The following is an 18,592-nucleotide window of genomic DNA, read 5'->3' as shown; positions in this document are numbered from 1 at the left end:
CTCCTGGAGAGCCCTGGATCTGGGGAGGGGGCCACAGCCAGCTCGGCTCCAAACCTGACCCAGGGAATGACCACCCAAAGGCCTGGGAGAGGGAGGCAGGGCCAGGCTGGCTCAAGTTAGTGGCACGATGACGCATGAAGGAGATTATGTTGTGCTCTTTATTGCCAAAAATAAAAACTTTTAAAAAAGACAACTCCTGTTAATAAATATCCCTTCCTTTCTGTAGCAGGTCTCCAGTTTTCTCCTGGCTTCTCCTTCTAGATGGCCTAATTAATTGCTTTGGGGGTGATTCTACCTCTAGGGTTAAGGGGTCAAGGCCAGACCTCCCTTAAGGCCCTTGCTCCCCAGCCTGTGAACTTAAATAATCAGGCCCCTGGCAGTGAATGCAGACATACAGGGTTCATCTGGGGAGGTGGACAGCCACAGTCTTAACACCATTTACTAAGGGTTCTCAAGTCTGGGCCACTCGGGGGTTTGAGTGAAATGCCTGTAGGCTGGCTTGGGCCGGAAGCTGGACCGATAGCTCCAGCACTCAGTCCTGACACCAGAAGCCCAAGGTACAATGGTGAGAGCTTTTAGAAAGGGGCTGAAGACCTGAAATGACCAGAAGAGGTGAGTCTTACCCTGCAGTTCTCACCCTACTCAGGTATGTCAAGAAACCGGCTGAAAGGGTGATTTGGGGGTACTGCTGGCAATCAGGGGGCAGGGCCAGGATGCTAATGTCTAGTAAAACCTGTCTGGACTCAGATACCAGTGGCACCCCCGGGGCCATCTGTCCGCAATGGAGCAAAGCTGGGAGGGGACCCCTCGCCTTCAGTTCTACTTTCCTACGGTTACTGATGGCTTGCCAAGAAGCCTGAGCAACAGCTGGCCACCCAGAGGCTACAGGGATCTCTGGAGAGACTGGAGAGCAGCTGCCGGTCTAGAACCCTCTTGCTGGAACAGGTGAGCTGCCACTAGTTTATGGTCAGAACATCACTCTGGATCTCGTGGCTTTAACTGGGTCTGTAAGTCACTCAGCTTTTTCTTCAATCCAGAGAGGGCTGAGAGGACAATGGTTTCAGGACGCGAGAGCCACAGGACTCACATTGTAGTAAAACCTAAGAGGAAAAAGTCGGGTTAAGAGCCTCATGAGGCAGGCTGGCTAGCCCAGCTTCAGCCTGGATCATGCTCTCTCACTTCTGGGTCCTGACTCCCTTTCAGCCTAGAACGTGGCTTGGCCCAGATTTGAATTCCAGCCTTTTCCTAACAGCAAGTCCTACTATACACTAGAGGACTTCAGGAAGGCCAAGCCGCCCTCAAAAAGCTTGGCTGTTCACCATCAGAAGACTGGTCCCTTTCTCGCTCTGGGCTGGTCCCTTCTCTGAGGACTGAGTCAGTAGCAGCAGAGTCAGAGTGGCTAACTGGAGGGCTCCTCCGTCCCCCAATGATGAGGGGAGGATAATCTGCCCTGGGACGTGCACACGGCACGGGCTCTGCAGTTCTCCATTCTGCCTCAGCTCCCAGGCACCGGGATGTCTCCCCAGCTCAGGGCCTGCACCAAAACCCTATGTTCTTCCACGCTTCACCTTCAGGTGCCAGATGAGGGTCTTACCTCTCTGGCTTGCCATTGGGGTCGTAGGGAGCCTGGGACTCATCTTCATCCAGCTCGGAGTACTCACTCTTCGGCCTGAGACCAAACATAGGTCAGCAGGGGCAGCTACTGATGCCACCTGCTGTGAGGCCGCCCCCCCCCACCCCACTCCCTCGGAGCCAGGTCCACACCAAACCCCTGTAAAGGCCTGCCCTCCCTCCCAACGAGAACTTACCACTCCTCGGGCTTGGGGTACACCGTGTGCCGCAGGGCATTGTCAGGATCATATTCAAAAGCCACCCCTGCAGTAGGGTTCCACTTGGCATGCTCCTTGCCAAAGCCCTTTTTGGCATAGGCTCGAAGTCTTAGCTCCTGGCCTTTCCTCAGCTTGACAATGAGGATGTCTGCGGGGAGAGGTGTAAGTCAGCCAAGGGCCAGCAGACACACGGTCCCCTGAGTTTTGACTTGGAATGTCACTGGAAAAAACACAGAATCCGGAAAAATAGCTCAAGGTCAGTTGACAAGGAGACCAGTCACTGTAAGAGGCTGTGTCAGGTCCCTGTCTCCGACTGGCCTGCAAAATGACAGATCAGTAGACATTCGCACGCGCCTTCCAGCCCCTTACCATCCTGTTCCACGTAGTCATTGGGGTCATTATCTCGGTTCCGAGAGGTCACCTAAAGGGAGCCCAAACAGACGGGGTTAGCGGCTCATCTTCCCAATTACCTCTTCCAGCAACAATGTTTGAGCATCTGCCAGGCCAGGAGGCCTAGGAATGGGGGGGGGGGGGGGAAGAGAAGTGCCTCCTAGGGCTAGATCGGCACTGGGGCTGGACTCTGATCCCCATCTCCAGGCACGGGGACAACTTTCTCAGTCAAAAAGGTACCATGGCCTTTAAAAGGGTGCTTGGGGAACACAGGACCCCAACAGTGCTACTGTCCACACTAGCTAGTATCCAGAATTATTAGTACTTTTCAGACCCCAGACTGAGAAGAAAGCAGAGGGTAACACCAGGGAAACCGCATCTTGTTACCACCACCCGAGTCTGGCCCACTTGGAGCTCAGAGGAGGAGGATAAGGAGGATGTGGTGAGACACTAACTGGAATGACCCGGGGGCTGTTGGAGATGAGGTCTCGAGATGTGACGTGACGAGTTTGGTCTTCATTGCACCGCACATCGAGGGTGAACTCCACTGAGCACTCGGGGCAGAACTCCTCACACGTGCAGTCCTGAGGGAGGAAGAGAAGCTGGAAGGGGTCCATGGAGAGATGGGGAATCCTGAGCTCCCCGTTTCTCATACCGGTTCCTTTCCTTTCTCCATCTATAAAACGGCCAGCCATGGGTGAGCTGTGTCCATCTGGTACACATTCTCAGGGGCTGCTCAATGCAGGCACTTCCCAGTTTAGAGACAACCTATACCCACTGATGCCCACGTTCTCCTTCGCGGAGTGCTAACAGCCCACCCTGGCCCCTGGGGTGCTCTTCTACAGAGAATCAAGGCGCTGAGGGAACGATGCTTTCATGCTTCATAGGGCTTCCCCTAAACTAAGTGGACTGACTTGGGCAGGTCACCAACGTTTAAAATAAAATGATCCAGGGCACAACACAAAAAAGTACATTTCAAGTTCTAAACTACTTACCTTTTCTTAAAAACAAAATCTCTCCCTTATGGAAAATTTCAGATTCAAAAGAACAGAGCGAGTATGAAAGGCTATGACCATGTAACCATCACTGGTTTCAATAACTATCCACAGTTCTTTAAGCAACTGATGCTGGAAACAACCCATTCCCCTCGTAGGGACCACCACCTACAGTGTAACTTCAGGCAAGAAGAGTTACTGGAATGTAACTAAGCCAACTGTTCTCCCCCTCAAACCAGCAGGAAACTTTAACCTGCTTCCGATGTTTTTGAGATGAGAAGGAAGAACAAGGGGCCACACCTGGAGAGTCTGCAGTCATACACAGGTGAGGCAGGAAGGCAAACTACAGCTTTAGCAGAAATATGAAATGGAGGGGGTACCTGGCTGGCTCAGTCCTTGGAGCATGCGACTTTCGATTTCGGGGTCACAAGTTCAAGACCCACATTTGGTAAAAAATTAAAAAAAAAAAAAGGGAAGACCCATTAATATGCTGTCTGCAAGAAACTGATTTCAGAAACAAAGACACCCCTAGATTTAGAGTAAGGGGCTGAAAAACCATCTACCATGCTAACGGACATTGGGAAAAAGCTGGGGTGGCAATCCTTAACACAAATTAGATTTTAAACCAAAGACTAGTAAGAGATGAAAAAGGACACTATATCATACTTGTTCTTAAAGGTCTATACAACAAGATCTAACAATTGTAAATACTTTTGCCCTTAACATGGGAGCAGCCAATTATATAAGCCAATTAATAACAAAATCAAAGAAATCCATCAACAATTATACAATAGTAGGAGACTTTTAACAACCCCCTCATTGAAACGGCCAGATCATCCAAGCAAAAGATCAACAAGGAAATAAGGGCTTTAAATGACACACTGCACCAGACAGACCTCACATATATTCAGAACATTCCATCCAAAAGCAACAGAATACAAATTCTCTCATGCACATGGAACATTTTCCAGAATAGATCATATCCTGGGTCACAAATCACATCTCAACCAGTACCATAAGACTAGGATCATTCCCTGCATATTTTCAGACCACAATGCTTTGAAACTTGAACTCCATCACAAGCGGAAAATTGGAAAAAACTCAGATACATGGAGCTAAAGAGCATCCTGCTAAAGAATAAATGGGTCAACCAGGAAATTAAGAATTAAAATAATTCATGGAAACAAATGAAAATGAAAACACAACTGTTCCAAATCTGTGGGACACAGCAAAGGCAGTCCTGACAGGAAAGTATATAGTGTTAGAAGCCTTTCTCAAGAAACGAGAAAGGTCTCAAGTATACAACCTAACCCTACACCTAAAGTAGCTAGAGAATGAACAGCAAATAAAGCCCAAACCCAATAGGAGAAGAGAAATAATAAAGATCAGAGCAGAAATCAGTAAAACAGAAACCAAAAGAACAGAACAAATCAGCGAAACCAGCAGCTGGTTCTTTGAAAGCAATAATAAGACTGATAAACCCCTGGCCAGACTCATCAAAAAGAAAAGAGAAAGGACTCAAAAAAATAAAATCATGAATGGAGGAGGAGAGATCACAACCAATACCAAAGAAATACAAATAATTATAAGGACATATTATGAGCAACTATATCCCAGCAAATTAGACAATCTGGAAGAAATAAATGCATTCCTGGAGATATATAAACTACCAAAACCAAACCAGAAAGAAACAGAAACCTGATCAGACCCATAACCAGTAAGGAGATTGAAGCCGTCATCAAAAATCTCCCAAGAAACAAGAGGCCAGGGCCAGACGGCTCCCAAGGGGAATTCTACCAAACATTTAAAGAAGAATTAATTTCTATTCTCCTGAAACTGTTCCAAAAAATAGAAATGGAAGGAAAACATCCAAACTCATTTTTATGAGGTCAGCATTACCTGGATTCCAAAATCAAAGAGCCCACCAAAAAGGAGAATCACAGAGCAATACCCCTGATGAACACGGATGCAAAAATTCTCACCAACCTAGTAGCTAATAGAATCCAACAGTAAGTTTTTTTTTCTTTTTTTTAAAGAGAGAGCACAAGTAGGCAGAGAGGCAGGTAGAGAGAGAGGGGGAAGCAGGCTCCCCGCTAAGCAGAGAGCCCGATGTGGGGCTCGATCCCAGGACCCTGAGATCATGACCCGAGCTGAAGGCAGAGGCTTTTTTTTTTTTCTTCTTAAAAAAATTTTATTTATTCATTTGACAGAGATCACAAGTAGGCAGAGAGGCAGGCAGAGAAAAGTGAGAGGGAAGCAGGCTACCTGCTGAGCAGAGAGCCTGATGCAGGATTCGATCCCAGGATCCTGAGATCATGACCTGAGCCGAAGGCAGCGGCTTAACCCACTGAGCCACCCAGGTGCCCCCCAACAGTAAGTTTAAAAGGATTATTGACCACAACCAAGCGGGATTTATTCCTGGGCTGCAAAGTTGGTTCAACATCCACGAATCAATGTGATACAATACATTAATAAAAGAAAGGACAAAAACCACATGGTACTTTCTATAGATGCAGAAAAAGCATGTGACAAAGTACAGCATCTTTTCTCAATTAAAACTCTTCACAGTGTACAGCATCTTTTCTCAATTAAAACTCTTCACAGTGTAGGGATAGAGGGTACATACCTCGATATCATCAAAGCCAACTATGAAAAATCCACAGCGAGTATCATTCTCAATGGGGAAGAACTGAGAGCTTTTCCCCTAAGGTCAGGAAAATAGCAGGGATGTCCACTACCACCACTGCTGTTCAACACAAAGTATTAGAAGTCCTAGCCTCAGCTTTCAGACACTAAAAAGAAAGAAAAGTCATCCGAATTGGCAAAGAAGAAGTCAAACTCTCACTCTTCGGAGATATGACACTTTATGTGGAAAACCCAAAAGACTCCACCCCCAAACTGCTAGGACTCCTACAGGAATTCAGTAAAGTGTCAGGATATAAAATCCACGCACAGAAATCAGTTGTATTTCTACCAACAACAAGACAGAAGAAAGAGAAATTAAGGCGTCGATCCCTCTTACAATTGCACCCAAAACCCTAGGAATAAACCTAACCAAAGAGGCAAAGAATCTGTACTCAGAAAACTGTAGAACACTCATGAAAGAACTGAGGAAGACACAAAGAAATGGAAAAACGTTCCATGTTCATGGAATGAAAGAACAAATATTGTGAAAAGGTCTATGCTACCTAGAGCAATCTACACATTTAATGCAATCCCTATCAACATACCAACAACCTTTTTCACAGAAATGGAACAAATAATCCTAAAATTTGTATGGAACCAGAAAAGACCCCAAATACCCAGAGGAACGTTGAAAAAGAAAACCAAAGTTGGCAGCATCACAATTCCAGACTTCAAGCTCTATTACAAAGCTATAATCATCAAGACAGTATGGTAGTGGCACAAGAACAAACAAACAAATCAATGGAACAGATTAGAGAGCCCAGAAACAGACCCTCAACTCTATGGTCAACTCATCTTCGACAAAGCAGTAAAGAACGTCCAATGGAAAAAAGACAGTCTCTTCAACAAATGGTGTTGGGAAAATTGGACAACCACATGCAGAAGAATGAAACTGGACCATTTCCTTACACCACACATTAAAACAGGCTTAAAATGGTTGAAAGACCTCAATGTGAGACAAGAGTCCATCAAAATCCTTGAGAAGAACACAGGCAGCAATTTCTTTGAGCTTAGCCACAGCAACTTCTTCCTAGACACATCGCCAAAGACAAGGGATGGAAGCAAAAAAGAACTACTGGGATTTCATCAAGATAAAAACCTTCTGCCCAGCAAAGGACACTTTTTTGTGGACAAAAAGTGTTCCTTTTGTGGACAAAAAGTCAACAAAACCAAAAGACAACTGAAATGGGAAAATGGGAAGAGACATTTGCAAATGACATACCAGATAAAGGGCTAGTATCCAAAATCTATAAAGAATTTATCAAACTCAACACCCAAAGAACAAATAATCCAGTCAAGAGATGGGCAAAAACCACGGACATTTCTGCAAAGACGACATCCAAATGGCCAAAAGACATGTGAAAAAGTGCTCAATATCACTCGGCATCAGGGAAATACAAATCAAAACCACAGTGACATACCACCTCACAACAGTCAGAACAGCTAAAATTAACAAGTAAGGAAATGAAAGATGTTGGCAAGGATGCAGAGAAAGGGGAACCCTCGTACACTGTTGGTGGCAACGCAAGCTGGTGCAGCCACTCTGGAAAACAGTATGGAGGTTCCTCTAAAAGTTGAAAACAGAGCTACCCTATGACCCAGCAATCGCACTACTGGGTATTTCCCCAAAGATAAAAAATGTAATTTGGAGGGGCACCTGTACCCCAATGTTTACGGCAACAATGTCCACAAGAGCTAAACTATAGCAAGTACCCAGATGTCCACTGACAGATGAATGGACAAAGAGATGGTGTGTATATATATAGTACATACACAACGGAATATTCTGCAGCCATCAAAAAAAAAAAAAGGAATCTTGTCATTTTTAACAATGTGGATGGAAATTATGTTAAGTGAAATAAATCAATCACAGAAAGACAATTATCATATGATCTCACTGATATGTGGAATTTGAGAAATAAGGCAAAGGATTATAGGGAAAGAGAGGGAAAAAAATGAAACAAGATGAAACCAGAGGGGGAGACAGATCATAAGAAACTCCCAGGAAACAAACTGAGGGTTGCCGGAGTGGAGGGGTATGGGTGGGATGGGTGGTTGGGTGATGGACAATGGGGAGGTAGGTTCTACGTTGAGTGCTGTACCCCTGAAACAAATAATACATTCTATGTTAATAAAAAACAAAACCCCAAAACTGTTAAAAATATGAAATGGAAAAAATCAAAATGTCATGGAAATTAAAAATATGGAAAGGTAGACAACCTCAACAAAATGTATGTATGACAAAAGGGGAGGAATCTGAGATTAACAGACTAAAGAGGTTAACCACCAAATGCATGCATGAATTTTGGATGAATGACCGACCACAAACAAAAAAAATCAAGAAAGCCTATGTGGGAAACAACTAGGAAAATCTGGATAAGGACTGTGCACAAGTATAACAAATTATTGCTAATACTCTAGGCATCACAGTGTGGATGTGTGGGAAAATATCCTTACTCTACGGACAAGCATACTAAAGTAGTGAGGGGAGAAGTGTCATGGGCTCTGCAACTTTCTTTCAAATGGTTTAGCAAAAAAATGGGTAGGAAAAATAAAGCTAATATAGCAAAATATTAACAACTGGCAACTAAAGGTGAAAAATAAATAGTTGCTTATTATTGGAGATTTTTAACTTTTCTGTAGATTTTGAGAAAAAGCCAAAAAAAGGGTAGAGGGATCCATACCATCTTTGTTCAGTAAACACTAGAAAAAAATGTAATGGATGGAATTGCTAGGTCCTGGGGCATGCATATCTTTACCCAAGACATTGCCAAACTGCTCTTCAACTGGTTGTAAAACTATCCTCATCAATATCTGTGAGGTTTCTTTTTATTTTTCTTAAAAAAAAAATTATTTAAAAAAAATATTATTCTGAGAGAGATAGAGAAGAGAGGGAACAGAAGGAGCGAGAATGGGAGAGGAAGAAACAGACTTCCCAGGGAGCAGGGAGCCCGATGTGGGCCTCAATCCCGGGACCCTGGGATCATGACCTGAGCCGAAGGCAGACAATCAACTGAGCCACCCAAGCGCCCCTGATGTTTCATTTCTCACAAACAAAAACCTGGAGATGTGAAGCAAATAGTGCCAAAATGTTAGACTATGAAAAGGTATTTGACAGGAGCAAGAGTTCTCGTCAGATGTCAGATGAGCTCCATAGTTCTGTGTTCTTAAACTTCTCTTTATTTTTTTTTTTTTTAAAGATTTTATTTATTTATTTGACAGAGAGAGATCACAAGTAGGCAGAGAGGCAGGCAGAGAGAGAGAGAGGAGGAAGCAGACTCCCTGCTGAGCAGAGAGCCTGATGCGGGACTCCATCCCAGGACCCTGAGATCATGACCTGAGCCGAAGGCAGCAGCTTAACCCACTGAGCCACTCAGGCGCCCAAACTTCTCTTTAAAAAAACAGGGGCGCCTGGGTGGCTCAGTGGGTTAAAGCCTCTACTTTCGGCTCAGGTCATGATCCCAGGGTCCTGGGATTGAGCCCCGGGATCGAGCCCCGTATCGGGCTCTCTGCTCAGCAGGGAGCCTGCTTTCCTTCCTCTCGCTCTGCCTGCCTCTCTGCCTACTTGTGATCTCTGTCAAATAAATTAAAAAAAAAAAAAAGAATTAAAAAAACAGATTTATAAGGTATCAAATTAGCTACCACAAAATGACGTGCCCCTGGGAATATTAGAGAATGGGCTGATTCAGGATCACCCAAAGCCACCAAGAGGGAAGAGTCTCAAGCTGTTACCTAACGCAGCCCTGGAGAAAGGAAGCAGGGAACCTAATCCTGTCCGGCTCCTGCCCAGTACAAAGCCTGTTAATGTATCATCAGAGAACAAACACAACCCTCGAGGAAGGGGCCATGTTTAACGAGCATCATGTAGGGGAGAGCCACAGACACCAGCCTTCCAGTCCCTCAGGTCTTAATGTGGGGAACAGTTCTCACTCCCTTTGTTCTCACCCTCATGCCTCCCTAGTCCCCCAACCCTCCGCTGACTTCCTTTAGCTTCCCAGGCTCCTGTCACTGGGAAGACAAACCCTGGAAAGCAGAGTCTGAACATATCAGAGTCTGAAAAGGCAGTCCCCACCGTTCAGTATAAAGGGGTATTCTGGAGTGTACTCGGTCTTGTGTGGCTGGCTGGAGAGACTCCCCAATGCCCTGGAGCCCCACCAATCTATGTCCGCTTGGGGACCCATGTCCACTTAGGGTCTGGGCAACAACCCCAGTCTTTGTAACAGCTAGAAATAAGAGATCGGGACAATGCCTCTAAGAGCTCAACTCCCCCACGCCCTGCCCCTCGCCCCCCTTCACCCAATCACACAGCATACCCGGGAGTACTGCAACTTGTCCACAATGTCGTCACTAGTGAGGGGGATTAGTCCTGGAAGAAACAAAGAAGCGCTTTAAAGAAGTCCAAACCAAGAGAGAAGGAGAACCTAGAAAGACCCCTGGGAGTGAGGAGGCTTCCTCCTCTGATACCAAGCACAGTCCCCTCCCTTTCACCTTCTAAAACTCACACTATGGGGCGCCTGGGTGGCTCAGTAGGTTACGACTCTGCCTTTGGCTCAGATCATGATCTCAGGGTCCTGGGAATGAGCCCCGCATCAGGCTCTCTGCTCAGCAGGGAGCCTGCTCTTCCCCCACCCCGCCTGCCTCTCTGCCTACTTGTGATCTCTCTCTGTCAAATAAACACATAAAACCTTAAAAAAAAAAAAAAAAGGAAATAATATTAAAAAAAAAAAATCTGGTACTCACCAAGTCTGTGAGCAATGAACTCATCATGAAGGACTGAGGAATTGGCATCAATCTGAACCCAGTCAATGGCTAAAAAATAAAGAAAACAGACATACAGTTTAGCCACCAAATTCACTTAAAGACTTACAGCAGTGGTTCAACATTTAAGAAACACCTGATGCTTACTAAATCACAGAAGCGTAGGCCAGGCTGCCAAAGGCTGATTCTGCAGCTCAAGTGGGGACCAGGGATCTGCATTTTAACAAGAACCACATGCAACACCCTCCCCTCTTCCCTACTCAGGCAAATTTAATGCAGAGGAGGCCTCTTTCCCACACAAAATACTGACTTAGAAAATACCCATGGGAGTGGGAACATGTTTCTCTGAACTGAGTATCTCTGTGAGAAGCATCTACGTCTGCTATTCATGTCAACACCAAATCCAAGAACAAATCCAAGAAAATCCCTGCAAGGGATTTTCCCTCAAAGGGAAAATCTCAAAGACAGGGAAAATCTCAAAGACAGACTTATGGCCCGTATCTCATTTTATGATGCAATGACCAGATTACCCAACTGTAACACTTTAGTGTCACTCAACCAACTAATGTTTAGAGAATTCCTTTAATGGGCACAGTACACTAAGTATCAAACCGGATTCTTTTTTTTTTTTTTTTAAAGATTCTATTTATTTATTTGACAGACAAAGATCACAAGCAGGCAGAGAGGCAGGCAGAGAGAGGGGGAAGCAGGCTCCCAGCCGAGCAGAGAGCCCGATGTGGGGCTCAATCCCAGGACCCTGAGACCATGACCCGAGGCGAATGCAGAGGCTTTAACCCACTGAGCCACCCAGGCACCCCAAATCGAATTCTTACCAGCAATGACTAAAAGAAGGGTAAGAATTGTACTGTCACACACACTTGGCTTAAGCACATACTCATTCATTCATTCACAAATAAACATCTGCATTCAGACAAATTCATAAATCAAATGGCCAACCACCAAAGGGCATGGACACTAGGAATGGAGGAAGTCAGAAGAGGACCAGCCAGTTAGGTCCCAATCTGCTTTGTCCTATGCTTTTTACTGCTTCCCCAACCCAAGCCAAAGGACCATGAGCCAAGCATTTCTGACTCTGCCTCCTTACTCCCGCCAAGCCCCTCCCCCAATCTCACATGCCCTGACGCTCTCCCTTGCAGGTAAAATCCTGAGCCTCCTATAAAGCTTTGCTTGACTTCCAAGATACAGATACCAACACTCCCTCCCTACAAGCTCCTCCCTCACAAAACTGTCCAGACTAAAGACACTTGTCATATATACAGATATTTTTTAAAGATTTTTTTGAGAGAGAGATGGAACGAATGCGGAAGGGGCAGAAGGAGATTCCACGCTGAGCAGAATCTGATGAAAGACTTGATCTCACAACCATAAATTCATGACCTGAGCCAAAAATCAAGAGGTGGGGGGGGGGGCGCACCTGGGTGGCTCAGTGGGTTAAGCCTCTGCCTTCGGCTCAGGTCATGATCTCAGGGTCCTGGGATTGAGCCCCGCATCAGGCTCACTGCTCCTCGGGGAACCTGCTTCTCCCTCTCCCTGCCTGCTGCACCCCTGCTTGTGTGCTCTGTCAAATAAACAAAATCTTAAAAAACAAACAAACAAACAAAGATCGACTCCCTTATTTTACTCATGATGAAACTGAGGCGCAGAAACATGAAGTGATTAGGGAGGGGGAGGACCAGCACTCTAAGCTCTAAGTGAAGAAGTGACTGGACATGTGTAGCAGTGGAGACTAACTAGTGTTCTCTTGTTCACCAATCATTCGGCCTGCTTACTTCCTTAGGAGTGCAGCAGATAGGAATTACATTTCTTTTTCCAACCCAAACTCTGAGCGGACACTCAGAAAGTGTAACATACTTATAAATGTGAAAAACACCTGCGGCAGGGTGGCTGGAAGCACAGCAGATCCTCCTTCCTCTGGGCACAGCAACAGCCCTGTGTTTCTACTTCTGAACTACTTACTGATCCACGTCTATCCCGCAGTACTATTATCTGTGGATTCGCCTTTGTCCTGTAACTGCACTGTGCGTTCCATGAGGGCAAGAATCCTGCACTATTTAGCTCTGCATTCCCAGTTCCTAGCACACTGCCTGGCACTTACATGTTCCGTGAGTGCAGCTGAAGGAACGGGCTCGTAAAAGGAACTTAACTGGGCACTAAACACAAGGCATTTAGTAGAAATTCCCTCACTTAATCCTTGCCATCACTCTGTAAGTACTACCAATGTCCCAACGTTACGGAGAAAACCACAGCAATGTAAGAGTGGGCCCTAGTGTCCCTCAGCCAAGGTTACAACACTGCTGTCTTCTCAGAGCCCCTCCCAGCTACCCGCCCCCACAACCAAGCGCTAGGAGCAGGAGCCCCAAGATGTGCGGAGGGATCTGGCCACCACAGGCGGGTTTTACTTACCTATTATGGGCACCTCGGCGATGAAGACCCTTCGTATAGAGTTGGCTACCCTGAGGGATGAAAACCAAGCGGCATGAAGGCGCCGCATCTTGGACGCCGATGCCCCGCGCCCCCGGTTCCCAAAGCGGAAGCCCCACTACGGGGACCCAGCTCAGAAAGGACCCGACCCGCCCGGCCCGGGCTCCAGCCCCGCGCGTCCCACAGCCGCCGGCCTCTTTCCTCAGGGGTCTTACGCCAGGTCCGTGTTCTCGATGATGAACTTGACATTCTCATCGGTGAGCTCCGTGATCCGCACGGTGGGCTGGTTGGCATACGGCATCGTGCCTCAAGACCCACCAGCTCCTGGGTTTCACCTGCGCTGCGCCACGGCCTCCGCCGCCGCCGGAAGTGGGTCAGCGCAGGCCGCGCCGCTTCCGCCGACTAGCGCTCACATCGCCACCTGCCGCCCGGAGGCCGCCGCTTCAGAACCCACGTTTTACACTTCCACCTGCTTTTTAAGCGCACCAGGTTCAACCCGGGGGTGGGGCGAAGGGGGGGGGGGGCAGTGGGAATTGGCAAAACCTGTGCCCGCCCTCGACTCAACAATAACATTTATAGGAATTCGTATTACGAAAACGGCTGCAGTTGTAAGCAAAGATACACGTGCGGGGGCGTTCCCTGCAGCACTGTAACAAAGATAACAAAACTACTTGTCTGTTGACAGAAAGCAGGTTAAATATAGGAAACATATTACCACGCCTTTAAGAAAATGAAGTAAGGGACGCCTGGGTGGCTCAGTTGGTTAAGCAGCTGCCTTCGGCTCAGGTTGTGATCCCGGTGTCCTGGGATTGAGTCCCACATCGGGCTCCTTGCTCCGCAGGGAGCCCGCTTCTCCCTCTGACTCTGCCTGCCACTCTGTCTGCCTATGCTCGCTCTCGCTCTCGCTCTCTCTGACAAATAAATAAATAAAATCTTAAAAAAAAAAGAAAGAAAGAAAGAAAGAAAGAAAATGAAGTAAATCTGCACACTTATGGATGAACATAAGTATGCTTCAGCAAAGTCTGGCTCACGCCCTCCTGAAACTTCGGGAGGTTACAAGACCTTTCCCTTCAGTCCATCATCAGCATCTGTGTGGTTGCGGCAGGTGGGTGGGGGCTCATCTCCGCATGCCTGGCAGTGTGCCCCTCATCAGTGGATGCTCAGTAGAGATTACTAAAGCCCCCAGCCCCCCAACTGTGTAGAGAAAGGTTTGAATGGGCAGCTGCTCCTAACAGAGAAGAGGCTCTAAAATAGAACTTAGCAGGAGCTACATTTAAGGGGCAGAAGAGTAAGAGAGGAGATGAAGAGTTTGCCTTAGCTGGGGGTGACCCTCTTCCTGAGACAGACAGAACTGGCACTGAGGGGGCGTGTGCTTCCCGGCCTGTGTCATCTCAGGAAATTAAGGAGTAAGGTTGCCTGCTGAATGCAAGAATGCTATGAAGGAGAGAATGGGATAAAATTTGGAATAGCCACTGTAGGGGACTTGACAGGAAGTCATGATACCAAGAATTAAAGAGGTACAAAAAGGGGCGGGTGGAAGGCCAAAGGACTGGAAACAACTATTAGCTAGTGACTTCCCCCCTCAGTACCCCATCAACTTAAGTCGGACATGGCAATGCAGAAGACAGATGCTCTGGACAAAATTGTATTCCTCTTAAATGTTGAAGCCTAACGCCCAATGTGGTATTTGGAGAAGGAGCCTCTGAGAGGTCAGGAGGGTGGGAAGGGTGCCTTTATAAGAACAGGAGACACTGGAGCTCGCTCACTCTCTGCCTTGTTAGAACATAGAGAAAACGTGGCATGTCAGAAAGACTTCACCAGGAACTGGATGGCACCTTGATCTTGGACTTCCAAGCCTCCAGAACTATGAGAAACAAATGTCTCCTGTTAAGTCACCCCATCTATGGTATTTTGTTATAGTAGCTCAAGAAGACCAAACAGAGTTAACCAGACTTGCAAAAGGAACTCAGCCAGTGTAGGGAGAAAATCATTAATGCTAAAGAACAGAGCACCGAAATGATTAGTGATAGGAAACAGCAGCCAAGGGAGCTAACGGTGCGGGGAAGGCCACCATCACCCACACTTCTAGAAGGGAAGCTGGGCCCAGAGAGGCAGAGCTGCCATAACCACCCCCTGGTAGTAGTCCTCACAAAGACCAGAGCCCAGGTATCCGGGCTGCAAGCCTCAAGCCTTTCCGGCCTCACTGCTGTCCTCGCTCTGGGGTCCTGGATACCTGCTGTGGCCCACATGGAAACTGCCAATATGAAACTGCTTCAAACATATTTATTACTATTTTTACACTCTTAAGTTCACGAATAACCCTGCCACATGAGCTGGTATAATGTGACAGCGGGCCTGGGTTCCCACCTCTGGCCGAGCTGAGCACCGCTGTCCAGAGGCTCTGGTCTCAGGTGCGGCAGCTTTCTGATGGGTTCCCAGGTGCAGCATCTCGGATACCAGAGAGGAGAGCGGTGCAAGGACCACCTATGTGCACAAGTCTGTGCTGTGCCGGGGGTGGCCAGCCACCTTGAACTGGTTCCACACCGTGACTCTGATTTGGGAGCCCCAGAGAACACTCCAGGAAGGTTAAGACGTGATCAAGGAATCCGTGAGACCATGACAGGGATCTGCTGGGTTTCTGTGGCTCGAAGGCTTGGATTAGAGCTTCATTTTCCAATCACACGGCTGCAGCGCAGAAAGGCATCACAAGGCCTGGCCTGGTATTCGGAACCGAGGAGGTGGCCCAATGGCAGGCTACAACAGTAATGAGAGCCTGGGTGGCGGTCGCAGTGACTAAGGAGTCCTTCAGTGTCTTTCCATTAACACCCTGTTCGTGGATGGCACTTCTTATTTTCCAAAGCCCTTTCAATGTATCTGTAGCTTTTCTTCTGGGCACTCTAGCTCACACCCCGTGATGCTCACCGGCGCTGGTTTAGACCTGTCAAGTTCTTGAGCTGATACAGGGCAGAAAAGGGAAGGATGAGGCCTTGCCCTGTCCCCAGGACTCCCGTGGGAAAGACTGGGATTTCCAAGGTGGCAGGCATGACTGAGACCCACAGATTTGACATGCCAGGGACCCGGGAGTCAGCCATGATTTTTAATGGCAGCAAAAAAAGGAGGTGGGGAATTTGGGATCAGAGACTAGGACTGAACACTCTTAGTTTTATTAGTAGCTTTCCAGTATAAAGCTTTTCGGATCCTTGACACATGCTGTAAGGACCACAGGGCTGGAGTGAAACAGGAGGGCAGGCGTGAGTGGGGCGGTACTCACCGTCACTGCTGCACCCATGAGTCCCTGCACCAGTGCCTCTCCAGTGGACTTTACCTGGAAGGAGTCAGGGTCAGGTTCTCTTAAGTCCCCCACACAAGCTCAAAGGTCAAACAGGCAGGACAAATCATGAGGACCCTGTGGACTGGAGGAAGAGCCTACGGACACAACCACAAGTGGTCCAAGTGTGGCTCTTAGGGAAGGGCTGGTATGAGGAAGAGCCAGCCCAACTCCCTGGGCAGGCCCTCAGGACTGTCCTTTGGGGCCAAAGGGGAGCAAAAGGACAGGAGACCAGCTGTGGCTTGAGGAGGGTGGTGTGCCTGACGAGGTGGCTTCCCAAAGGGCTAGCCCCTACTACCTGCTTGGCGGTGTGGCCCATGTTCATTGCGTCATTAATCCGGTTATCCAAGAAGCGCCAAGTGTCCTCAAAGTCTGGGGAGGAGTCCTGCATCATCACCAGCTCTGTCGTGTTATAGATGCCAGCCAGCACAGCTCGCCGGGTATACCAGTTAAACTGCAGAGAAACCCAGCCAAGAAGGCAGGTCACCATTATTGCTGTGGACTGGGGGAAGTCTGGGGTGGCTCCTACCCAAAGCCACAGGCTCATGTGGGCTCCCTCCTGATCCCTTCTTTCCCCTAAAGATACATTTGCCCTCCCTGGATAACACTACTGTTCTCAAACTTGGCTGGGCATCAAAATTACCCGGGAGATTAAAATGCAAGCTCCCGGGCCCAATCTCCTAGAGCTTAGAGTCAGGGGGTCTGAAGAAAGTACAAGGAGTCAGAAAAGCATCCCGGGTGATTTTTGCTACAGCCAGTCCATTTCGAAACTGCTGGTGAAAAGACTAAGTCTCAGGCCACCTAAACGCTGGAGAGGCCCTATGGTTAGCCAATTACGAGCACACTGTGTTGTGTTTATCAATCATGTGAGGGCGGAGACAGGACCGAGGACAGATCAGAGCACCTGGGCTGAGCTGAGGGTTCCGGTCCCTTGGCCACTTAGGCGGGCCCAGCAAACTGCTCTTTGCGTACTAGCTCAGCTACTTCGTGTTTTATTCCTTTAATTTCTTGGGTTTCTAATTTCATTTTCTCACCACTCTGTTGGTGGTTGTACTCCCACGCAGGGGAAGCTTATTAAAGTCCTTTGTTAGAACTGTGGCAGGAATATTTCTTTGCCTCCCCAGCGTAGATTCCACAAGGCACCATCACAAATTAATTTCATCTATGAAGGTGTACTTTTTATTTTTTAATTTCCTACCAGAAATATGATAGCATTTGCAAGTCAGACTCTTTCCTAGTGCCTATTTAAAGGCTTATTGATCTCTTAGCAAAGCAGGCCAAAGTGGCCTGGGGGAGGGAGTTTCTTTTCAAAGTGATAGGTGGCTCCATGGCATTCTTTTTTTTTTTTCAGGTAGGCTCCATGCCTAGCGTGGAGATCTCATGACTCTGAGATCAAAACTCAAGGTGAAATCAAGAGTTGGACATCTAACTGACTGAGCCATCTAGGCCCCCCCCCCCCCCCCCCCGCTTTTTAAATCAATCTCATGCAAGACACACACTGAGAAAGCTCACTGCAGAATCTGAATCTTAGGAGAAAATGTTTATAAAATGGCAGTCTAATCACCACTGGGGTCAGAGGGAACAACTGCTTATTTGTGGCTAGAGTGCTGGCCCTTGGGTGAGGACCTGGCTCCCACTGTGGCTTGCGGAGGGACCTTCCCCCCCTCTAGCCTCTCCTTCCCTAGACAGGAATAGCACCGCAGGCCCCTGAAGGGATCTGTGACCTAAGAAATTTCACAAAGTTCCTGAAGAAATGCTTAACCCAAGCCTTTCCCAGTATCCAGTAGGTTTGCAGAAAGCACTCACGTCAGTGGACTGGTCCCCAGCGTAGTGCCACATGTCATCCACCATACTGGTGAGCAGGCTGAGGCTGGACGGGATGTTGTGAGGAAGCATGAGGATGCTGAGGGCCTGAACACAGAAGGACAGAGAAACAGGACACAGGAATGACAGCGCACAGGCGGAGGGTGCCTCATCCCTCCATGGAGGTGTGTAAAAGGGTCTGCCCAACTCTCCTGCTGATGCCCACCATCTCCACCCAGCTGTTGTGAGCTCCTGGCAGTTGACCAGCCTGGCTACAGCTGATAGGAGCCAGGGATAGATCCTACCCTCAGCTGGCCGGCTCAGCTTCTCCATCCCCAGCACATGGCCTTGGAAAGGCCAGC

The 18,592-nt window shown here is 47.7% G+C and overlaps 2 protein-coding genes across 2 annotated transcripts in view; both read right to left on the bottom strand.

The window, feature by feature from the left end:
• Positions 1-140: 140 nt before the first annotated feature.
• On the bottom strand, positions 141-13,483 carry POLR2C (RNA polymerase II subunit C). The gene is made up of 9 exons (XM_032324170.1): positions 13,315-13,483; positions 13,082-13,131; positions 10,640-10,708; positions 10,213-10,265; positions 2,675-2,803; positions 2,199-2,250; positions 1,809-1,977; positions 1,595-1,669; positions 141-1,100 (listed from the first exon to the last, which is right to left on the bottom strand). Exons 1-9 carry the CDS (start codon positions 13,398-13,400, stop codon positions 1,061-1,063), a joined length of 723 nt encoding a protein of 240 aa, XP_032180061.1. The 5' UTR covers positions 13,401-13,483; the 3' UTR covers positions 141-1,060.
• A 2,502-nt stretch (positions 13,484-15,985) lies between these two features.
• Positions 15,986-18,592, bottom strand: part of COQ9 (coenzyme Q9) — a 13,314-nt gene continuing 10,707 nt past the window's right edge. Inside the window, exons 6-9 of the mRNA XM_032324580.1 lie at positions 18,234-18,338; positions 16,726-16,881; positions 16,371-16,424; positions 15,986-16,053 (exon numbers count right to left, since the gene is read on the bottom strand). Of these exons, the coding sequence (XP_032180471.1) occupies positions 16,018-16,053; positions 16,371-16,424; positions 16,726-16,881; positions 18,234-18,338 (351 nt within the window). The 3' untranslated portion in view covers positions 15,986-16,017. The remainder of the gene's footprint in view (positions 16,054-16,370; positions 16,425-16,725; positions 16,882-18,233; positions 18,339-18,592) is intronic.

The sequence above is a fragment of the Mustela erminea genome, chromosome 19 (genome assembly GCF_009829155.1).
Source record: "Mustela erminea isolate mMusErm1 chromosome 19, mMusErm1.Pri, whole genome shotgun sequence".
Lineage (NCBI taxonomy): Eukaryota > Metazoa > Chordata > Mammalia > Carnivora > Mustelidae > Mustela > Mustela erminea.
Note: the sequence above shows the minus strand (reverse complement) of the source record. Positions and strands in the feature narration are given on the sequence as shown.